The following is a 23,888-nucleotide window of genomic DNA, read 5'->3' as shown; positions in this document are numbered from 1 at the left end:
AGTGGGCAGTACAGCCAAAGAGGCCAGCGCCGTGGCAAAGGGAGAGGTCGGGGGTCCACCCCCAGAGGCTCCCAAGCCCCCAATAACACCAAGTGATGCGAAGATTCACGTCCCCTCCCATGCAACACCGGTCGGGGGCCGGATAACATCCTTTCTTCCAGCATGGGAGGGAATAACGTCAGACCGCTGGGTACTTTCCACCGTAGCCCACGGATACTGCATCGAATTCAACGGTTCCCCAACATACAGACCCCCGAGGGGACGACGCATGACACCGGAACACCTTGCCATCCTTCTCCAAGAAGTACAACAACTGCTGGAAAAAGGAGCCATAGAGGTCGTGCCTCTATCTCAGGTAACGAAAGGTATTTATTCAGTGTACTTCCTGGTACCCAAAAGGATCTAACCATGCGCCCTGTATTAGATCTGCGCCCAGCGAACAAGTTTATCAAACCCCAGAAGTTTCGTATGGTGACCTTACAGGAAGTGATCCCACTGCTATCACAGGGAGTTTACATGACAACATTGGACATGAAAGATGCATACTTTCATATTTTAATGTTGCCAGCGCACAGAAGATACCTCAGGTTCATGATAGAGGGCAAACACTACCAGTTCAGAGTGCTACCCTTCGGCATAGCATCGGCACCAAGGGTATTCACGAAGGTACTGGCAGTGGCAGCGGCCCACCTGCGCAGGTTGTCCATCCCAGTTTACCCTTACCTCGACGACTGGCTCATAACAGGGGATTCTTATGAAACATGCTTCTCCAATACCCAAAAGACTGTAGACCTTTTGTTCCAGCTGGGCTTCTCCGTCAACTAAAAGAAGTCCAGCCTAGACCCCAGCCAGATCAAACAATTCCTAGGGGCTCTAATTCAAACAAAGGACGGCCTTGTCTTCCCCTCCAACGAGAGGGTCCAAAGCATGCTGTTTCAGATCCCTCAATATGTGACCGGTCGAGAGGTGACGGTACGCAAAGCAATGCGCTTGCTAGGCATGATGGCGTTGTGTATTTATTTGGTACCTCACGCGCGCCTGCGCATGCGCCCTATGCAAGAGTGGCTCAACAGCCAATGGTGTCAGGCCAGCGGACTATGGGACGATCTAGTGGTGGTCTCGCAGGCCTTGGTTCTCTCGCTACGGTGGTGGACAAAGGAAAACCTGGAAAGAGGGAAACCCTTTGCCACACCCGCGGCGGAAGCCACTCTAACCACAGACGCATCCCTCACAGGATGGGGGGCTTACCTATCCCATCAGACTGCTCACGGAGTGTGGACTCCGAACGTAGCATCCAAACACATAAATCTACTGGAGCTACTAGCTGTGTTCAAGGCGGTAAAAGCCTTCCAGGAACACCTACAAGGCAAGACTGTGTTGGTCCTTACAGACAGCACCACAGCCATGTACTACATCAACAAGCAGGGGGGCACCCACTCTCCAGGACTGTCCAAACTGGCCCAAAATATATGGAAGTGGGCTCTCAAACAAAACATGTTCCTACTGTCACAACATGTACCAGGGGGACTCAATCTGCTGGCAGACAAACTCAGCAGAGATTTCCCCCTGCCCGAAGAGTACGAATGGCGATTGCACGAAGACATAGTCTTCGACGTCTTCACACAATGGGGATTCCCAGAAATAGACCTGTTCGCAACCCTGGAGAACTCACAATGCCAAAGTTACGCCTCCAGGTACCCCCAGAACCAATCCAAGGGGAACGGTCTGTCGATGCAATGGTCAGGGAAATTTGTTTACGCTTTTCCCCCCGACTCCCCTTCTCAACAAGGTGGTGCACAAGATGCACCAGGAACAAGTGACCATGATACTGGTGGCCCCAATGTGGGCCCGACAGCCATGGTTCGCTCACTTGATGGAGATGTCTCTATCTCCCCCAGTGAAACTCCCCTGCCCTTACAACATGCTGTCACAAGACAAGGGCAGGACTCTGCATCCATGCCCCCAGAACATGAACTTAGCAGCTTGGCTCCTGAGATCATAGAATTCGGACATCTACAGCTCCCGCAGAGATGCATGGACATCCTCAGGGAAGCCAGAAAACCTAACACTCGCCACTGCTATTCTAGCAAGTGGAAGAGATTTGTCATCTGGTGCAGAGGAAAAAGCATCAACCCGATTGACTGCTCTCCCACACATATTGTTCTATACCTGACCCACTTATTGGATTCAGATCTAGTGTTCAATTCCATTAAAGTCCACCTAGCGGCACTTTCTGCATACACCACTTCCCAACTCAAAGTGTCGTGGTGGAAGATCCCTGTTATAAAGGCCTTCATGGAGGGAGTAAAGAGAATACACACCCCGATAGCTGACCCAACTCCCGGATGGGACCTTAACGTGGTACTTACCAGACTCATGGGCTCACCATTCGAACCCATGCACAAAGCATCTCTTAAAGACCTCACTCTTAAGATTGCTTTTCTAATAGCTATCACCTCCATCAGGAGAGTAAGTGAACTACAGGCTCTTTCTGTTCTAGACCCCTTCGTTACAGTTCACAGAGATAAGGTGGTTCTACGCACGCACCCAAGGTTTGCTCCGAAATTCATCTCGAAATTCCACGTAAACCACTCTATAGAACTGCCAACGTTCTTTCAAAATCCTTCCAACTTGGGAGAAAAAACTTTGCACACACTAGATGTGCGCAGAGCGGTCATGTTCTGCATGGAAAGAACCAGACCACTGAGGAAGACTAATCAGTTCTTCGTCTCGGTGGCAGCAGGAAGAGAAGAGGATGCAGTTTCAAAGTCCACTATTTCTAGATGGATTGTTCAATGCATCACACTCTGCTATACTCTTGCTAAGAGAGAACTGCCCTTTAAGCCAAGAGCACACTCTACTCGAGGCACGGGGGCGCCCATAGCATTCATTGCAAATGTTCCCCTTGAGTCCATCTGCAAAGCGGCTACCTGGAGTTCTGTGCACACCTTTACAAAACACTACTGTCTAGATGCACACTCGAGATCTGACTCCCAGGTGGGACAGGCAGTATTAAGACATCTTTTCTCTACTGTTCCTTCTCATAACCCACCTCCAACTCCGGGTACTGCTCGCTAGTCTATGCACAGCATGTGATTCTAAACAGATTAACAAACATCAGAAGACAATGCATTACTTACCGTAAAAGCATTTCTGATGGTTGTATCTGCTTAGATTCACATGCGCCCACCCTTCCTCCCCGCTCGGATGGAAGGAACATAGACTTCCTTTTATATCTCTCTTTTCTGTACTCACTCACGTCTAGAAGGCTCCCTCAGGGCAGAAAAATACAAACAGAGGGACCTCGACGCGTGAGGGATTGTGGGTACAACGCACGTCACTATAGGGATAGTATTTCAGACACGCCTTGTCGTCGCCCCTTTTCGACTACGAAAAACAAAATGCAATACTCCGCAGTGACCACTGGATGTCGGACCTATGCACAGCATGTGAATCTAAGCAGATACAACCATCAGAAATGCTTTTACGGTAAGTAATGCATTGTCATTTGGATCCCCAACCAATGTAAGAACCACCCCACAACAAGAAACCATAGGTAACACCAGCCCACCATGTACAATTCATCATAAGCAACATATATAAACAACCCAAAAAAAACAGACATACACATCTTCAAAGCCACTATGTAAATAACATTCTCTTAGATATGTGATCAGCAAATTTGCAAATGTGTCCAGAAAATCCAGACAATTGTGTGTTAACCCAACAGACTTAAATTGAGAAGTGAAGCCCAGAATAAGCAGACTGTCACTGTTCCTCAAGTAATAGTTCCACTGAACCTTTGCGTTGCCAGGCAACAAAGTGATTGATAAACAGTTACTCAGTTCATGAAGTACGCAGGCCCATACTCCAGTGAGGAGATCAAAAACTTCTTGTCTTTCTATTACCAATTCCAAACCCCTGACAGCACAGTCAGATTCTACCAATATCCCAAAAGGAACAAGTTACTTACCTGTAACTGTTGTTCTCCAGCATGGGTCTGGCATGGATTCACATGCTCATGAATATTCCCCGTCGTCAGGCTGGGAATCCTCGGTAAAGAAAAAAATCAGTATCAGTTTTGTTTCTGATCTGTCTTTCTTAGTAGTAACCAATCACTGATCTCTGGGTCATACTGCCCCCAGCCAATGACTGCCCTCTCTCTAAGCCCCGCCTCTGGCAGACATCCTCAGATTTGGTAGCACGCCAAGTGGCTGTATGACCAAGTGAAGAGCCGCAGAGGGGTAGGTGGGAGGGTTCGCATGTGAATCCATGCCAGACCCATGCTGGAGAACAACAGTTACAGGTAAGTAACTTGTTCCTTCTCCAGCATGGGGTCTGGCATGGATTCACATGCTCATGAATAAAGAATACATAGCAGTATACACATGCACAACCACGGGAGGTGGCAAAGGTTCAACATTAAGCATTACATCCAAAACTAAACATTAAGCATCTCTTACCTCCTCACCAGGCTCACCTTAAGCAAACAGGTTGCGCAGCACTGCTTGGCCGACCCTGGACTCCTCCCTGGAGTCCCGATCGACGCAGTAGAATCTTGTGAAGGTGTGTGTCGACCTCCACGTAGCAGCCCTGCAGATGTCCAGCAGGGGCACACCAGACAGGAACGCCGTGGTAGCAGCGATCGCTCTGGTCGAATGGGCTCTCGGACGGCCGGGCAGCGGTCGGTTTGCCAACCGGTGACAGTGCATGATGCAGCCGGAGAGCCATCTGGAAATGGAAGTCTTCGAGAGAGCCTTCCCTTGATTCACAGACCCAAAGTTCACAAACAGTTGTGACGTCTTCCGAAAACTCTTCGTGCGGTCCACGTAGAACTTTAGCGCTCTAGCTACATCCAGCGAGTGCAAAGTCCTCTCGGCCGGCGTCCAAGGCGACGGGAAGAAAACTGGTAACAGCAAGGGCTTGTTGAGGTGGAAGACCGACGGCACCTTGGGCATAAAGGAGGGGTGTGTCCTCAGCACCACCCTCGTATCATGAAAAGTCAAGTATGGAGGCTTGCAAGATAGGGCCTGGATCTCTCCCACTCGTCGTGCGGAGGTGATGGCCACGAGGAACGCTGACTTCCATGACAGGAACTTCAGAGGCGCCGAATGCATAGGCTCGAATGGGGCCCCCATGAGCCTGGTCAGCACCACATTAAGCTCCCACGCCGGGGCAGGAGCCTTCACCGGCGGGAATGATCGTAATAGTCCCTTCATGAATTCCTTCACCAGGCGATGAGACCACAAGGATGCCCGTCCTGTAGTCCTGGTATATCGGGAGATGGCAGCCAGATGTATTTTGATGGAGGCGTGAGCCAGTCCAGCTTTGGCCAGCGACAGTAGGTACGGCAGTACTTGAGGGGCCGTAATCCGCAGAGGGTTAATCTTCTGAGCACGGCACCAGACAGAGAACCTCTTCCATTTATAACCGTAACACTTGAGAGTTGAGGACGCCCTGGCTTTTGCAAGAACCTCTCTGCAATTAGCCGGTATATCGTACCCTCCAAACTCTAGTGCCGCAGGAGCCAGGCCTGCAAGTTCAGCGACTGTGGGTAGTGATGGAGAATGGCGCCTCCTTCTCTGGAGAGAAGATCTGTGTCCGCCGGCAGCTTGACTGGTGGGGACGTTGACAAGTCCAGAAGGTCCGGGAACCAGATCTGCCTCGGCCACGCCGGTGCGACGAGGATCATCCTGCACCTGAACCTCTTGAGCTGGTTGATGAGGCGGAGAAGCAACGGAGGAACGCGTATAGAAACAGGCCGTCCCAGGGGAACGAGAAAGCATCGCCCATGCTCCTCGGGTGTGGGAACCTGCTGGCGAACCTCTGGCACTGGGAGATCGTCGCTGTGCGAACAGGTCGATCTGGGGTTTGCTCCATCGTTGGAAGAGCCGATCCACTAGATCCTGTCGCAGTTCCCACTCGTGCCACGATCGCAGCTCCCTGCTGAGTGAGTCGGCGATGATGTTTTTTATTCCTGCCAAGTGGAAGGGAACCAGAAACATCCCCTGGGTGACGGCCCAGTGCCACAGATCCTTGGCCTCCTTGTATAGGGCTGGGGATCTGGTGCCCCCCTGCTTCCGTATGTATAACATCGTGGTGGTGTTGTCGGTGAAGATCCTCACCACTTTGTCATTGAGGGACGGAAGGAACGACTTGAGCGCCCAGAACACTGCTCGGAGCTCCAGAATGTTGATGTGGAGAGACCTCTCCTCCTGGAGCCAAAGGCCTCTTGCGTGGGGATCTCCGGTATGGGCCCCCCAACCCTCCAGAGAGGCGTCCGTCGTCACCGTCTCCTGAAACGCTGGGGTTTGAAAGTCTGTGCATGTAGTGAGGTGAGCCCGGGTGCCCCACCATAGGATCGCCGACGGAACTCCTCGTCGAGAGGGATCCTGTCCTTGAAGCAGCCCGTCGCCTGAAACCAGCGGGCATCGAGGAACTCCTGTAGTGGACGCATCCGAAGTCTGCAAAGGGGTACAAGGTAGATGCAGGAGGACATCATCCCGAGAAGGGACTTGATGGACCTCACCTTGGCCACGTCCGTGGCTAACAGGCGCCGCACCTTGCCCAGGATGGTCTTGGTCCTCTCTTCTGAAGGGGAGGCCAATTGATGTGATTTTCCTTCCTGGCCACGGGAGGAATGCGAGGGCAGTTCTTTTGGAATTCCAGCGATTGCCCGTTGGCCAGGGTGTCCAACACCCAACGTTCGGTGGAGATGGACTCTCACACGCTGATGAACTTCGTCAGCCGGCCTCCCACCGGGGTGCTTCGGTGGGGGCCCGACAACCCGGCCAGGTCAGTCTTGCTTGGAGGCGGCCTTGCCACCTTGGCCTCCTTGGCGACGACGGCAGGATCCCCTTTGCTTGCCGCGACCTCTGTAGGCCTCCTGGGAAGAGGAGCGGGCCACCTGGCGGTAAGTAGAGGAGCCACCGCTGGATCCTTTGGAGGCACCCTGTCTGCCTCCGGAGCTCCGAAAGGGCCGTCGCTGTTGAAGCACCCCAAGGGCCCGGGCCGTCTCCGAGTCAGTCTTGATGGCCTGTAGAGACTCGTCCACCACCTTACCAAAAAGGTTGTTGCCGTCGAACGGCATGTTCAACACTCTGATCTGGACGTCCTGGCGAAAGTCTGTCGCCTTGAGCCATCCTCGTCGTCGTCGGAGACAAACTCTGTTGCCCAGTTGGCGAAATCTGGTATCGGCAATGTTTGTTGCCACTGTTATGGCGTGATCCGACGCCACCTCGCCTTCCTGCAGAATTTCTAGGGCCTCCGCCCTCTTGTCATCAGGTAGGAAGTCTAGCAGGGGAGCTATCTTGAACCAGAGCTCCCTGTCGTAGCGGGCCACGATCGCTAAGGCATTGGCCGCCTTAATTGCCGTTGCCGCCGACGAGATGACTCGTCGTCCCATAGAGTCCAACTTCTTGCCCTCGCTGTCCGGCGGGGAAGTGGAAATTGAAGCCGCTGCACCCGCTGCCTTCTTCTTAGCCGCTGCCGTGACGACAGAGTCCGGCGTGGGCTGGGCCCTGAGGCACAAGGGGGCGGCATCAGGGACTCGGTACTTCTTCTCGTACCTGTCCCTCTTGGCGGGTGTCGTGGAAGGGTTCGTGAGGACAGCAAGCCCCTCGTCCCAGATGTCGTCGGGTAAAGGCACCGCGAGGACCGTCTTCCTCTTGGGCTCTCGTCATTGGTACAGAAACCCCTCCTTTTTCTGTTCTTCAGGGCAGAGCTGGAAGAGCTTGGATGCCCTGGTTATCATGGCGTGGAAAGAGCCAATTTCGTCGGCTGAAGACGCCCGCAGGGGGGGTGATGATGGGATGTCCACTGTGTCACCGCCGCCGTCATCATCCGTCCCCGTCGCAGTATCCATCGTCGTATCCTCTCTAGGGTCCGGCGAGGGAGATGAGGGGTCCACCGGTCTCGCAGGCACGAAGGGCAGAGCGGGGTGGACTCTCCTCCGCTTGTTCGGAGGGCTTCCCGACGGGCTTGGTTCTGGATCCTCTGTCGGGGTCCGTGGTAATCTCGTCCTTATCTCGGTACATAAGGATTGGATTGCCAACAAAATGGCCGCCGAGATATCCTGGGGCTCGGGTAATGGCTGCGACGGACGGGATGGCCACTCCACTGGGCCCTCTTCGTCATCATCGTCGCTATCTTCGATCACGTCAGCAGGGACCGCCCCCTGGGATCGAACCTTCTCGAACCTCTCGTTGAGGCCTATGAACTTCTCGTTGAGGCCTATGGACCTTTCGTTGAGGCCCTTCTCGGTTTCCACCAGCTCCTCCTCAGAGGCTGATTCCGAGTCTGTAATGGCCACCGGCCCTCCCCCCCTCTTTTTCTGCCGGGGACTTCACGGGGGTCTTAACGATGGGCTGGAAAGAGGATTCCCTCCGCGGTGGCAGGGATACTCTGGGCCCAGAAGGCGTTTCCACTGGCGTAGTCTCAGCCGGCTTCACCAGGGTCGCAGCGACCACTTCGGTAGAGGCCTTTGCCGGGTGGATCAAAGCCCTCACCACCGTAGGTGCATCCTGGGCCTTCGCCTTGGGGGGAGGGTCAGTGCCTCGCTTCCCCTTCGAGATCGACCGGGTCCGCTCCAGCGGCTTACCCGGGTTCTTGGACTTCCTCTTCCCCGAAACAGAGCGCTGGCTCATAGTCGAACGTGCCGGGGAAGTAGCGCCCTGCTTGGCAGCCGAAGAGCCCGACCTTTCGGCGCTCCCGATGCCCGCAGACTCGCAGTGCTTGGCCTTCTGATGGGCCCCCGTCGCCGGGGCGCCCTCACAGGACTTAGAAGCCCGCTCAGACTTCTTCGCCTTATCACCTGCTGTGCCCTTCTCCAGCCAAGCGGCGAGGCTGTAACGACGATCTTGTTTGGTCCGTTCCGAAAGGTTCTTGCAGAACGCAGTCTTTCTCCACGTGCGTCTTGTCCTCATGAAGACAGTAGAGACATCGCGAATGCTCGTCCTCCTTGAAAACGTTCTGTAATCCGCATCCAGGGCAACACCTGAACAGCTTGGATCCGGGCGTCGAGCTTCCCTTGTCCTGGGCCATGTCCGTTGAGGTAGGCCGCAGATCTTCTGGAATCCTCCAAGAAGTGTAAACTCGATGAAAACTTCACCCTTGAGGGGCGTAGAAGAATTCCGAAACGGGTCCCCGTTGTCGGAAGTAGAAACGGTGGAGCTTGAGGCTCGATTAAACCGAAAAAAAAGAGAAAATCTCCTGAAAAAGCGTGAAAACGCAGCAAAAAAACTCGAGACCTAAACACGAGGACTCCCAACACTTCTGAGGATGGCTGCCAGAGGCAGGGTTTAGGGAGAGGGCAGTCATTGGCTGGGGGCAGTATGACCCAGAGATCAGTGATTGATTACTACTAAGAAAGACAGATCAGGAACGAAACTGATACTGATTTTTTTCTTTACCGAGGATTCCCAGCCTGACGACGGGGAATATTCATGAGCATGTGAATCCATGCCAGACCCCATGCTGGAGAAGCAAGAACTCTGACTACAAACGCACCTGTTCCTATTTGTGTAATCCAAATTGTATCTTCACAAATTTCTTTTTTGCCTAACTTGTTGCTCCCTTATCCCTGCAGGTGCCGTGATGGGTTTAGGTGCTGATTGACGAACCCGCACTTGTTAATGTGCTCTGTGTAAACATTATTTGGGCAAAGTCAGGCATTTGTCATTTGGCTCATATCCCAGCAGGACGTTGTTAGCCCTGGTGTAGTGGTCCGCACAAAGTCGCTCTTGCTCTCCGCGCGCGCTGTCGCTCTTGCTCTCCGCGCGCGCTGTCGCTCTTGCTCTCCGCGCGCGCTGTCGCTCTTGCTCTCCGCGCGCGCTGTCGCTCTTGCTCTCCGCGCGCGCTGTCGCTCTTGCTCTCCGCGCGCGCTGTCGCTCTTGCTCTCCGCGCGCGCTGTCGTTCTTGCTCTCCGCGCGCGCTGTCGCTCTTGCTCTCCGCGCGCGCTGTCGCTCTCGCTCTCTGCGCGCGCTCTCGCTCTCCGTGCGCGCTGTCGCTCTTGCTCACCGTGCGCGCTGTCGCTCTTGCTCTCCGTGCGCGCTGTCGCTCTTGCTCTCCGTGCGCGCTGTCGCTCTTGCTCTCCGTGCGCGCTGTCGCTCTTGCTCTCCGTGCGCGCTGTCGCTCTTGCTCTCCGTGCGCGCGCTGCCGCCCCCTCTCTGCGCGTGCGCTGCCGCCCCCTCTCTGCGCGTGCGCCTCCGCCCCCTCTCTGCGCGTGCGCTGCCGCCCCCTCTCTGCGCGTGCGCTGCCGCCCCCTCTCTGCGCGTGCGCTGCCGCCCCCTCTCTGCGCGTGCGCTGCCGCCCCCTCTCTGCGCGTGCGCTGCCGCCCCCTCTCCCCCACACGCTGTTGGACTCTCTCCCCCACACGCTGTCGCGCTCTCTCCCCCAGCGCGCCCGTCGCTGCTCTCTCCCCCCAGTGTGCCTGTCGCTGCTCTCTCCCCCCAGCACGTGCCGTTCCGCTCTCCCCTTGCGCGCGCTCTCCCCCCTCTCTCTGGCACTCTTGAAGTTGTTCCCTGTTCTCCAACTCTCAGCTTTGCTCTCAGCCCTGACTTTTTCTCTCATCCTTCCTTTCACACTCACGTTTTCTCTTACTCTCTCACTCTTTCTTGCTCATATGTTCTCTTGCTCATTATCGGCACCTCAGTTGCTCTATTCCCCTTCTCATTCCATTGCACACCTGCGGCCTTTATCACATCCTCCTTTAAAAATGTGCACTCTCGGGGGCGCTGTTGCGCAACGGTCCAAGATGGCCGCTGCCTGAAAACCTCAGACGCCGACTGATAAATCCTCTCTAAAATCCTCAGTCCAGCAGTCACATTCACCCCCGAGAACTAACGGAGTGTCCTTATGATCTGGAGTACCCCAGGACGCAGTGTCATCTTGATCGGAAATCTGGGAGTAGCGCTGTTATAACAGTGCGCCGGCAACCCTTGTTGCAGGCCGAGAGAGTGGGGGGAAGGGTGACTCGCCTCGCGACGGCGCAGCCCGCAGGAGAGGCATAATCCGGCCCCTAGGGATATTTGCGCGGGAAGGTGTCAGCGGCAACGCAAGACCCGTCCTACAACACTGGCTCAAACAGAAACTACTGGCGAGGGACAACTATACCTGCAGCTGTCACGGACGCGGCTCCTCACCACACTGCTATGCTTGCCCGCCCCAGAAACCAGAATCAGCAACTCGCTAGCCGAGCGGAGACAGCACCCTTAACCTATCAGCATCGGGAGTGAGGCGTTCTCCCGCAGTCAATACAAGCATTCCGACTGCACCAAACCCTGCTAAAGCCACTTAAGCAGCATAAAGAGAGGGGTGCCCACCGTATCGCCCAACCATAGAGAACCCTCCAACACAGTCCCTCTGTATCAATGAAACAGACAATGAAAGTAAGGTGACAACCGTCTCCACCTTAGCACCACAGCAAGATGCGCGCAGATGACCGAGGCAGAGCAGAGAATCGGAGAGGGAGAGGCCAAAGTAGCTATATTGCAAAGCAAAATGACTGACCCACAACAGTAAAAAAAGTGATTGCAAAGAACGAGGACCTGGAAGGGCGCTCAAGACGCAACAACATGTGCATCCTGGGGGTACCAGAGTCTACACAGATAGACAACATAGAGAGGTTCGTGGAGCAGCTGCTGGTCGAGATCCTAGCGAACCCCCCAGTGTCCAGCATGTACATGATAGAACGGGCCCACCGATCAGTGGTGGCTGACATCCCCTCGGAGCACCGGAACGGCCTATCATAGCCAGAATATTCAGCTACAGAGACAGAGACCCCCTACTCCGGGCCTGCAAGGGAGAAGAAAAAGCTGAAATGGGGATTATGCACAATCAGTCTCTTCCCAGACTTCAGTCCGTCTGTTCAAGAACAACGAAAGACTTTCCAAGCAGTCAAAAACATCTTGCAAAAAAAGGATATACGATACTCAATGATGTACCCGACAAAACTGCGGATACAACACAATGGTTGAACAATGTTTTTCACCTCATCAGAAGCGGCAGAGCGTTTCCCTATGAACATTCCAGACCCGGGAGGGTCACCTAAATACTTGGCCTGAATGCCACTGCCATATCCTTTACAAATGATGCAAAAATGTAACATGTCCTGGGGCCCAAGTACTAGAGCCCCCGGGATACGGATTGGCAGTGCGGACCACTAGATAACGGTTGGCGCCATACGTATTGTGCCGACTGCCCTCAGCGCCCCATTTTCCACATACACTGCTGACCTTTTTGAAAATTTTATTATGGGGAAGTCACGGGAGAGGGGAGGGTAGGCACCCGTTAGGTTATAGTTTCTAGCGTGGTTGGGAAGGAGGGTAGACCCCACAAATTTTGGGTCACTGGGATTGGGGGGAGGGGGGGAGAACGACATGTCAACACACGCACAAAGGAGTTCTCCTACCTTCACACAGACTGACTACACGACAAGGCCGGTAGAACCACGCACAATGAGAGCATGGACAAATACAGATACCGAACCGCATTACCATACACTTACACAAAAGATGAGGCCACCTCAGAAGGGAGACTGAATAGCTTGGTGTCAATAATGTCCTGGAATATACGTGGCCCCTGAACCAGAAAAAAATCACGGTTGATTTCAAACTATAGCAGGAATCATAAAGTGAACATATTATGCATACAAGAAACACAACTGGCCTGTGAGGCTCCCCTGCCAGGACTGCCTGGATGGGGGGGATACAGAGGTACAGCTCCTCGTTCACAACACACTCTAGAGGTGTGGCAATTTTATATACACAACTCCCTATAGTTTAGGCTACTCGAGAGAATAGGAGACGAGGATTGGAGATGTGTGACTCTGGCTGGGGAAATACGTGGGTCAAAAATCCTTCTGATAAATATCTATGCTCCGAATACTGACTCCGAGTTTTTTCATAGATGTGCTAGTCACATACACAAGTTCCCTGGGTATGATGTTATATGGGTAAGAGACTTTAACATGGCCCTCAAAATGGAATTGGACAGACCTGCGACAATACAGCAAACACTACCGCAAGCTGCACAGACTTGGCCAGCTATTGCAGAGTATCATGACCTAAACGACATCTGGCGCGATATGTATCCAACCAATAAAGAATACACCTTCTTTTCAGGCGTACATGGCGGTTCGTCATGCTTTGACTACATCATGACCAATTCCGCCATAGCCAGAAACGTAGTGGAAGCAATAATACACCCCCGCACTCTTTCAGAACACTCCCCCGTCTTGGTCCGCCTCTCCGCCCCCACAGCCCCCCTAGACATGTGCGCTGAAGGTTCAGGGGTGTGGCCTTAGAAGACTGGGCATTTCGAGAAGAAATAGGCCAAGATGTACAGACATACTTCTCGACCAACATTGACTTCGGCCCCGACCCAGACATTATCTGGGAGGCCTTTAATGTATATATAAGAGGATGCTGTATCTCCAAGGAAGGGGGGGTACTGAAATCCCTACGCAGATCCATGGGTAAAACGGAGTATACTATCAAAGACCTGGAAAATAGACAGGGTACGGGGGACACAGAAGGCATACAAGAGTCACTGAGGAAGCTGAGGGAGGAATTACACCAACTGGCAATTAGAGAAGAAAGATTTAAAGGGTACCCGATAGCAGCAGCTAGGTATGGCGAGGGAGTCGGCCCCAGTAAAACACTAGCCTGGGCTGTAAAACAGGAACGAGGAACGGGAGCGGGAGGATAGCTTAGGGGCAACGTACTCGCCTTGGAAGCAAGACGACACAGAAACAGGTTCGATCCCCGGGTCCGCGCTTAGAAACCTCTGGGTATTAAGCGCGTTATAAATAATCTATCATTGTCCTGGTCATGAAGTCAGGGGCACAGGCATGCAGGGGTCGCATGCACAGGAGACCTAGGTGGACACTGTCCTAGCGCCTTTGGCGCCAGGCTCATGAACAAAAGTAAACAAGAACATCCATTTAACACCAAAAAGCTTTTATTATAGACATAGCACTCTTCAGATGCATTAACCTTGAACATTCCATCCATTAAGCAGCCCCAAGTGTATTCTTGGGTGTGGCTGCTAATGGATTGCCTTCACACGTGCTCACTCTCTAGGAGTGGCAGGGTGTGGCTATTAAACCGGCCCTAATGGGCTTGCCCACGATCTCAGCTATATAAGCTGCCCCAATCCTCAAGACAGACGCTTCGCGTTATTCTGCACTTGCAAGCAGTGTAACACTCACTGTCTCCTGAGGTCAGACTTACCTTTGAAGATCCTGCTTCCTGGACATCCTGCTTCCTGCCAGCACACTTACGAACTGGGGGAAGCTGTTCTTACCTGTACATCTCTTCGGCGAACCAAGTATTCGTCTTTACACTTTCCGGAACGCCGAAATCTTCATCTTGGCACCGCAGCACGACACGCTCCATCGTGGACAGCAGCGCCTGCAAGGAAAAACAGAGGACAAGGTTAGACATTGAAAAAACAGTCAGTTTAAGGTTGCGCTTCACCATACTTTGCGCTTTTCCTCAAACCATCATTTACCTGCTGTCGAACATTGCGGTAGAATTCATCTTCCATCCGGCCGTGTCTCGGGTCTCATAACTGCATTGAGGCCGCATTTCCATCTAAGGGAAGAAATCAAGAAGAGAAACATTATTGCGGGCATAAATAGGAGCAACATATAAAGACAGTAAACAGAACGAACAGCATCACAAGAGCTCAAGAAAGACTTACCAATCATAAGGAGAAGCATAGTCACAGCTGGATTGGACTAATCCTTATCAGGGATCAGTGAAGGAATTGGATCCCATTTGATGCGCCCCTGCCAGAAGTAGCAGGACGGAGAGCTTATCTTCCATAATTCACAGGTGAGCTTTATGGGCTGGCGTATGCTCACAGAAACCGTACTTTGGGGTGAAGGGTTTGAGAGGTACAACAATCACAGATTGGCGCACTCACGCATTCTTATCTCCACGCAGGAGCAGTATCACCACGTACCACCGCTCACAGCTTTTCTACTGAGGGAGAGGCCTGAAGGGGGTGATTCAAGTTCAGGGAGGGCTACAACCGTGCCCCAACGCCTCCGCAGAGACAAGGTGAGTGTAACCATCATATCATCATATCCTATCATAATGGACATCGAGGACCACACTGGCCAGCTTGTTAAAGACCTAGCTGGGATTAACAGTCTTTCGGGAATACTACGAGCAGTTATCTTATGTTGAAGCGTGGTATGGCATAATGATGCAATACCTGGACAAGGTGGCCCTGGGCTGGTTAGACCCAGAACAGGGGGGGGGGGAGCTAAACAGCCCTATAACGGACTAAGAGATCCAGAGGGAGGTTTCTTCCCTTCAGAATGGCAAGGCCCCTGGAAATGATGGCATAACCGCAAAATGTATTAAACCCTACCTAGATATCATGCTCCCCAGCCTGCGTGACATGTATGAGAACGCATTAAGAACTGGAATCCTCCCAGAATCCACGAGAACAGCCATAGTCACAGTACTTCTCAAACCCGAGAAAGCTCCCCTAAATGCGCATCATACAGACCATTGTCATTAATTAATATCGATCATAAAATCCTTGTGAAAATATTGGCACAAAGGCTACTCCCATATATGCCAGCACTGGGCCACCCAAATCCGGCAGGCTTTATCCTGGGTCGCTCAACGCAACATAGTCTAAGACGGCTATTTGAAATCATGCATAATGTAAACTGTGAAGTCCTCATAGCAATAGCAGCGCTGGATGCTGAAAAGGCCTTCGACTCCGTCGAGTGGCCCTTCCTTTTGAAGTGCTCAGACGCTCTGGGCTAGGACTCGCTTTCATTAGATGGATTCGACTCCTGTACACGGCCCCCAGGGTGGCGGTATACACGAACTGGATTGCAGCAGTTTAATCACCCGACCAGAGGCACATGGCAGGGCTGCACCTTCTGTCTGATATTATTTCCGCTAGTGATGGGAACCGCTTGCCTGTCATATTAGGGAGCTACATGTCCACCGAGGCGTGCAAATACAGTCATACCTTAACATTATTTCACTATACGCGGATGATATCCTGTTATACGTTAAACACCCCAGGGTAAACCTTCTCCCGCTGAAACTTGAGACAAGTACATTCGGTCTATGGATTAATTGGAACAAATCCGAGGTGCTACCCTTGACCCCAAAGATGCAACAGGCGTACATCGGCCAACACTTCCGCTGGTGCCCCCAGGGTATGCGCTATCTGGGAATCATGGTAACCACTATGATAGGAGCAATGTACGTGGGTAATTGCATGAAAACACTGAGTCAGCTGGAACATAAAGTGGAATCCTGGATACTACTGCCCATATCACAAGCGGTGCGCATAGCACTAGCTAAAATGGTCATACTCCCTCAATTGCTCTACATATTCAATAATGTACCCATATGGCCACCTCAACACCTCTGGGCCCGTATCAAACGTTTCATGATCAGGCTGTCCTGGGTGGGCAAACAAGCTAGAATATTGTATGACACTCGCACTGGGCCATATGAAGAGGGCGGGCTGGAATACCCAGACCTATTCCTATACTTCCTAGCCCTGCAAACTAGCAGGGAATTAACTGCAGTAACCCTGCTTATGTACTACAGGCTCGGGGAGCTACTGAGACCTAAAGTGGCCCGAATTCCCATTGGCGCCCAACATTCATTCCATCCTGCACTATGTGCTGAAACCACTATCCTCCAAAAAACTGGTCTCCGCCATATACAAAATGGCCAGGAGTAAGGATAAGATACACAATCAGAGGTACATGACTCGCTCGGAGCAGGCCCTGGGTGTGGTTATCAGCAAAGAGAATTGGAGGCTTATTGGCATGCAAACCCGTAAACTGTCCATGAATAGTCGGCTCAGGCTCATCCATTACAAATTCCTTCAACAGGTTTAATACTCCCCAGCTAAACTACATAGAATATACCCCGAAAGACCCTCAGAGTGTGTACGATGCAACGAGGGAGACGCCAACTTTTATCATGTAGTATGGGAATGTTCTTGTATTCGACCCTTCTGGAGAGGGATAGAGGAAACCATGTCCGTAATGATATCGACGAACCGGGCTTACATACCAGAACTATGGCTTTTACCGCTGATTGGAAAAGGCCCCAGAAGGGAAAAGAACCTTCTAGGGATGGCCTCGGTAACAGCAACTTATCTTATTGATAGATAATGGGGGAAACAAACTGCACCTGTGTTCACCTGATGGCTAGAATTTATGAACACCTGCGAACAAAGGGAAAACAGATACACACAGTCTCTACCAGCCAGAAGCCGACCAATTGACTACTGGCCCCCCTTTAGACAATACTATGCAGACTGGAAAACAGGGGAGGAGGGCTCGCCCTAAACAACAACAAAAAAACTTCACAACGACAGGTAGGGACGGGACCCATGATAACAGTATGGCTAGTTTGAGAATTTGCGTTGAACTAAACTAATCTACATAGGCGAGATCTGGCAGAGTGCAAGCAAACGAGAGAGTGGAAACTACGAGGCCTTGTAACATGTAACTACACAGAAGCAATGAGAACCATGGAATCCGGCTGTATATAAATGTGATGGGTGTCAACATGTCGAGATGGGTATGGGTGGGTTAGGGAGGGGGTTTTACTTGAGTTTGATGTTGTTGAATGGTTTAACTGTTTTGAAAATCATTAAAGAAAGGTTTAAAAAAGAAATGTGCACTCTCCTCCTTGCACCCTGGTGCTTATAAATGCAAAGAACAGTAAACGCCAACACTATTGGCATTGCCAATGCTTGTTTTCTGTTATTGGGGAGAACCGTCGTTAGAGTTTTAACTTGTTGAAGGTGGCTCTGTAGCCCAGCAAGTCCTTCAGATACACTGGTCAGACCTGTAGCTGCTACTGCTCCATCCCCAGCAGCCTATTGACAGCACATGCTTGACATGCGACTAGCACTGACCCAAACATGCTAAGCTTTGAGAGGCACTGACATGTTATGAAATATCTAGACTTCCAAAAAGACCAGACCCATCTAGGGCTCAGAAGTTGTAAGGCAATGGCAGCTGAGTTCTATCAGTAGCGCACTCCTAATTAGCCTGCAACATTGATCCTTCTGTGAAATGCTGATCCATCATTGAATGTTCCTTTCAAATAGGCTAGTTGGTATGTTTTGGAAAGTCACATTAGGAAACGGGTGCCTTATTGAAAAAACACTGGTCAAATCCTTCAATTGAGGGTCACTTAAAAGGTATGCAGTGCACGACTGGTGTTTGAGATGTTTTTTTATTTGCCTATAACAACTGTAGCAGGGCACAAGGGCATTTTAGAAGCAGATCATGGTGACCTGCTTTTGTAAACAGTTGGCGAAAGCCTACAGAGTGAGGCGTCATAGTAAAAATGTTCATGACTGAACTAACACAAACATGTGGCCCAGCTAGTCTAACAATACAGAGCGGTTTGGGATAAGCGAACTAAGCAATGCAGGAAAGTGCAGACCAAACAGATTAGATGTGCGAACAGGAAGATGTAAAAGAGACCAGATCGCTGACATATTGAAGATCTAAAGTTTGATTTTTTTTTTTTTTATAAAGAAATGGGTACATTTCAGTTTGGGCATGTTTTACTGAGCTATTAACACATACGCTATTATCACATAAACCAGAGATAATTGGATTCTTGAAATGTACCTTAAGGTTCTTGAACATTACACTTTTTAGCTTTACAGAAACTTTCAGGGATTTCATCATCTTGTGTTCATTTATGCATAATTCATTTGAAAACACATTCTTAAGTAGAATGAATGCATGGTTTAGGTATTTGACATGTTTATATTTTGCATTCAATAGAATAATCAGCACAAATCAGTAGAACATGTGGTTAAGGCAGTCAGAAAAATCTGCAGTGAACTAGGTGGAATCGAAACTTTGGCTGTAACAGACTCTGTAAAGAAGCTAAAGAGAGCTGTTAATCTTCCAAGGAGTAAAAGTCCAGAGGTAACCATTCTTCTTATCTGCTTCATCAACTAACAAATAAAGAAAATAAGCCTTCTGTAAATGCCATATTATGTGATGTATGCCTATTTTTAATGTATTTTGTTTCAACCATGTATCATCTTATCTCTAAACCATGTCACTTTTCTATGATGAGACAAGGCTGTGACAAAAGGCAGCAATACATACACACCATCAAAAGAAGCTATCTGGATAGATGTCCTTCAAAGAATTTGTAAATGTGTTTCTGGCATACTTATTACTTTTTGCAACTTGCTATTGCTTCCATATGTTTTGCTTGAGAGCTCATTCCTGTAAGCCTGGTAGTTGCCGTAGGAAATGTATCCCAGTGATATTTCTTCTGTTGAGTATGAATTGGATGAGCAAGTAAGTTAAAGGTTTTCACAGCTACAGTGATGCTCTTAGTGTCTTTGTTCTTCAGTCAAATGGAGTTTGAAACACTCTTACTGCAAAATGTCTCCTTCCCAACAGTCAGCCATTCCCTTAGCATCTAAAACTAATCCACCTGCTTCTTTTCTCTAAAAGACTGTTTTTTTCTATGGAAAATCGGTTTTAAAAGAATGCACATTTGCGTACTAATGATCTTCATTATACCCCTTGCCATGTTGAAAGAATGTTCTGTGTGATCTATTCTAAGGCTACCGGCAGAGCAGAATATACGCACAGCCTATTCCCTGCTACCGCCTAGCAGGTTTATGTATTAACTTCCATGAATTTATATATTGGGGCAGGGGCAGGGGCAGACACCTGACTCTGCCAAAAGGTGATGGGGCCTACAAGGCTACTTGCCAAAACAAGTCCTGCCACAGGGGCAGAGTGAAGGAGTAGGGCAGGCCTCAGTATCTGTCACTTCTACGTGTGCCTGGCTAAATGTAAAAAGTACCACTTTGTTTGCCCCATGTGTGCTCTGCAGCATGTGGCCATTGTTTTTTTTTCATACCGTAGGAAGGCAGCTATCAGAAGTCCTTGCAGCGAAAACTCAGGAGAGGGACAGCGACAAGCAGGAAAGCAGCCGGGCACCATGTGAGCCAAACCAGCAATTCCAACACAGACAACTTTGAAATTGAAAATAATTGTAGCGCACCGCCAATATAGAGAGCCGACGGTCCCCCATACGAAAAGGAGCCAGGCTTTGAACACTTTGCATGCTCTCTGATCCATGTAACTTGGCTCATTGGGACCAGCTGACACAGACAACCAGTCGAGGAGAAAGCTGGCAGAAAGGACATGGCAGTATGGGTGGTTCTAGTGAAGTCCACGGAGGAGAAGGCGGCAGACCAACAAACTAGGCAGAGGAAGAGTGGGGCAGAGGAGTGTGGAGTAAGATTGCTGAAAGCAGTTTCTATGTGAAGTATTGGCTGTTGATTGAAAGTTGTACTTGGCTGTGAGAGTGCGTGTAAGGTGAGTAAGACTAAGTAAGAGATTAGGGGTATCAGTAATATTGACTGGGAGTGGCAGGAGGGTGACTGGGAGGTTTGGGTGGAGTGAAGAGTAGTGGAATGGGGGTGTAGTAGAGTGGATAGGGGAGAGTAGTAGTAGTAGGTGGAAGACAATTGGAGGCACAGAAAAGCGAGAGACGAGAGTGGGGGAAGAGAAGAAGAGTACACGGAAGCATAGAGCAGCAGGGTGAGGCATACAAGTGCGTAAGAGTTTGACTAATTGGCACCAGGGTGATTGAAAGGCACCCCTTCTTGAGCTCTTTCCTTATTGTGGGACCCCAGTGTAGGATATACGTAGAAAATTCAGATTTGGTACATCATATCATAGCCTGCCCAATTCACTGCAGCCTTTCCCCTGCATTTTGTGCGTCATTTTTAACGGGGCCAAGCACCCATACCACCCTTTTACACCTTCCCCGAAATGTGAAAAAAATCCCTGAACCTGCACCCCCAATAAAAGTGCATTAAAGAAAGTGGCAAAATGGTTGTGAACACAATGAGGGGAAATGGTCAGTGAGTTGGGCCAGTGTGGAAAACTCCTGTAGAGTGTACGATAAGTTGGCTGCCTTTACCCTCACCGCCAGTCAGTCAGATTTAAACAGTCAGGGTTACGGATCTCTAGTGCCAATTTTGGAAGTTAGTGAAGCCTAGGCTAGGGAGGGACAAACCCAAAAGAGACCAGAGAGCAGGATTGTCCTTAGTGAGCCCCTTCTGTCTTAGAGAGTTGGTGGGTGTTAGGCAAGATTGTATGCAGTACCCTGTGGGAGACAGCACCAGCCGTGTCCTCTTGGCAATAGTTAACCCCACCTTTGGTATAAGCATGTACTACACAAGTTGGTAGAGTGACTGATAAGCCAGGCTTATCTCAAGAGGGGACAGTGTGAGCTGTAGGGTTTTAACACAGAGTTTCACAGTGACACTTATCCCCAAAAAACTCTTACACTCAAGGTTTCTTGATTAAACAATTATTTATTTAACAGTCAGTTTGAATAAGCCTTCTTAAGAAGGGAGCAATATATGTAACACAAAATATACTGCACAAATACACACTTTCAGTTTCAAAAAATCAGTAGATAACCATTTGGGATGGCACACAGACAATGCCTACACCCTGAGGTGACTTAAATAACTAGGACACTTTGGACATTGATATATCACTGGTACATTTAGAGCAATACTGAGTTTGGTGTCAAAAGGAAAATATTTAGGGAATAAGACAAAGGTTAACAAATATTCTTAAGCAGGTAAGTACTTTTGAACCCCCAATGCAAAGTAAATTAACTCTTTCCCAGCTACACAAGTTATAGAATGTGTGACGTTTGTTGAGGGATAGTTAAAGCACAAATTCAGAGGATAGAAGAGTGTTTCAGGGAGCCAGGACAGTCAATGCCAACTGAGCAAAGTCTAGGGAGCTGAAGCACTTCTTGAAGGTAAGTAAAAAGTCTTGCACAATGTTTTAGAAGTCATTGCAGAAAATGTAATCCCTGTTGGGCCACAAGCTGGGAGGCTGGTGAGGGGCAAAGCTGCAAACAACTCTGCAAAAGCAACCAGGACAAGTCTCAACTGAGAGCTAGCAAGGCTACACAACAAGAGGTAAGTACCCCTTAGTTTTACAGTACCTTGTGTCTGAAGAAATTGGTTCCAGCTGGTTTCTGTTCCAGTTGTAGGTCTGCAGATGCTGTTGTTCCTTGGCCTCGGTCGTGGTGACAAGAGGGAGAACGTCTGGAGACTCCTGCACTACGAATTGAAGGTCGGCGGCAGCAATGGGCAAACTTCAGATCAGCTGCACTTCGCGGTTTCAGCTTCTCGCAAATAGAACCACTATGGTTCTCGGATACCTTATGGACTTTCCTCGCACCTGGGGTCCAGCACTCTGAGGTGGCTCGGGCTTGGTCAGTCCTGCTTCATCGGAGTCCGGAGGATCTTCCTGGAGCTCGGGTCCGACTTGAAGACGACATTCTATTCTGGTGTTCCTCTCACTGGCAACCGGTTCCTGCAGCAGCAATGGAAGTACAGCCAGCTCTGAGAGGATTTCGAGATGAGTTTGTCTTGAGGTCGATTGGTCCCACCATCCCAAGGGGAGAGGTCATCCTTTGCAGGGCTTCTCTAGTCGAGGCAAATTCAGAGTTTAAGCACTGCAGCAGGGCTTTACCGGGCAAAACAATGGTCCAGGAGTTGCAGCAGGCGTATTTTCCAAGTTATTCTTCAGATTCCTTCTTCCAGTGGTCGACTTTGCCTTCCAAGCAAAAGACCTCGCCTTTTATGTATGTTTCTCCCATTCATTCACAGCCTAGCTGTCAATGACACAGCAGGGTGGTTGCCCTCCGTGGACAGCCAGCCAATCACCTTTGGGTGCATTCCTGTAACCAAGAGGATTAAGCACAGAGACTTTCGGGCACCTCCCTCGCTTCCTGCCCTACCAGACGCGCTGGAACCAGAGGCAGGCTTCACTGGTGAATTCTGCCAAAGCCAAAACGAACAAAGGGACCAAACCTGGTTTGACGCGCAGAGTAAATCTCAAAGGACCTTTCCAACAAGAAATGGCACAAAAAGAAGACGGGGGCCATTTTGACAAAATGGGCACGCATGGGTGCTTTACTGCAGCTGCAATTGCAGCCCGCGTTAGAAACACGCAATGGTAGGAAAAAGTAAACCACTGCCACCAGTCATTAATTGTAGAAAGTATAACACAAAAATGTTACATGAGAAACTAGACAAAGGGGATACTAACTAACCCCTCCACCACCCTATTGTAAGATAGTGTGCGCTGGGTCTAGAAAGTTACACAATTTAAGTAAAGTCAATTTCACTCCACTGCTCTTGGAAACAGTAGTTTAACCAAGAGAAGGTATTTAAACCTTTGGGAAATCTGAGAGACTTCCCTGTGCTACTGCACTGAAGGTGCTGCATGTCACAATGTAAAGATGATGCCTATGGAGTTTGTCAGACTCCAAAGTCAAAAGAAACAGTGTTCAAATTAATGATAAATACATGAGTGGGGGAAAAGGTCCTACTCTCTCCAGGATAGAAATTAAAAGTCCTAAAAGTCCAGCAAAGGAGCTGGGGTCTTGAAGGTAGAAGGGAATTAGCACATTTCTGAGAATTCTCCCTAACAGTGGGTTCTTGAGGCCAATGTACACCACATACTATTATGAGCAACGTGGGTTATAAAGGCTTCATAGACCCCACCCTCTGGCTGTACAGGGTGTTTTGGGCCTGTAAACCTCATTAAACACCCTTGCTGTGTTAAGAAATTTGTTTGGTCTTCAGGGTGCATAACGGCTGGTACGGTCGTAAGGCAGCGTCTCTAAAGTTTATTATCTATAAAGTTTCATTATCTGAATGCTGGTTTTCTTCTAACAGTCCTAAAAGCATGACGTGAGTCATAGGAAAGATGCACTTTTTACACCTTTCCCTCTATAGGTTCCTATGGAACTCAGGCTTTTTGCTTCTCTTTTAACACTGTCCTGACTATTTGA

At 50.1% G+C, this 23,888-nt stretch overlaps 1 protein-coding gene across 1 annotated transcript in view; it reads left to right on the top strand.

Annotated features, from left to right (window-relative positions):
• Window positions 1-23,888, top strand: part of PIK3C2A (phosphatidylinositol-4-phosphate 3-kinase catalytic subunit type 2 alpha) — a 2,027,647-nt gene that overhangs the window by 554,312 nt on the left and 1,449,447 nt on the right. The window contains exon 9 of the mRNA XM_069623772.1: window positions 18,806-18,952. Within this exon, the coding sequence (XP_069479873.1) occupies window positions 18,806-18,952 (147 nt within the window). The remainder of the gene's footprint in view (window positions 1-18,805; window positions 18,953-23,888) is intronic.

The sequence above is a fragment of the Ambystoma mexicanum genome, chromosome 11, assembly GCF_040938575.1.
Source record: "Ambystoma mexicanum isolate Mex_15411 chromosome 11, UKY_AmexF1_1, whole genome shotgun sequence".
NCBI classification, from domain to species: domain Eukaryota; kingdom Metazoa; phylum Chordata; class Amphibia; order Caudata; family Ambystomatidae; genus Ambystoma; species Ambystoma mexicanum.
The sequence above is the reverse complement of the archived record's forward strand: the minus strand, read 5'-3'. Positions and strand labels throughout refer to the sequence as shown.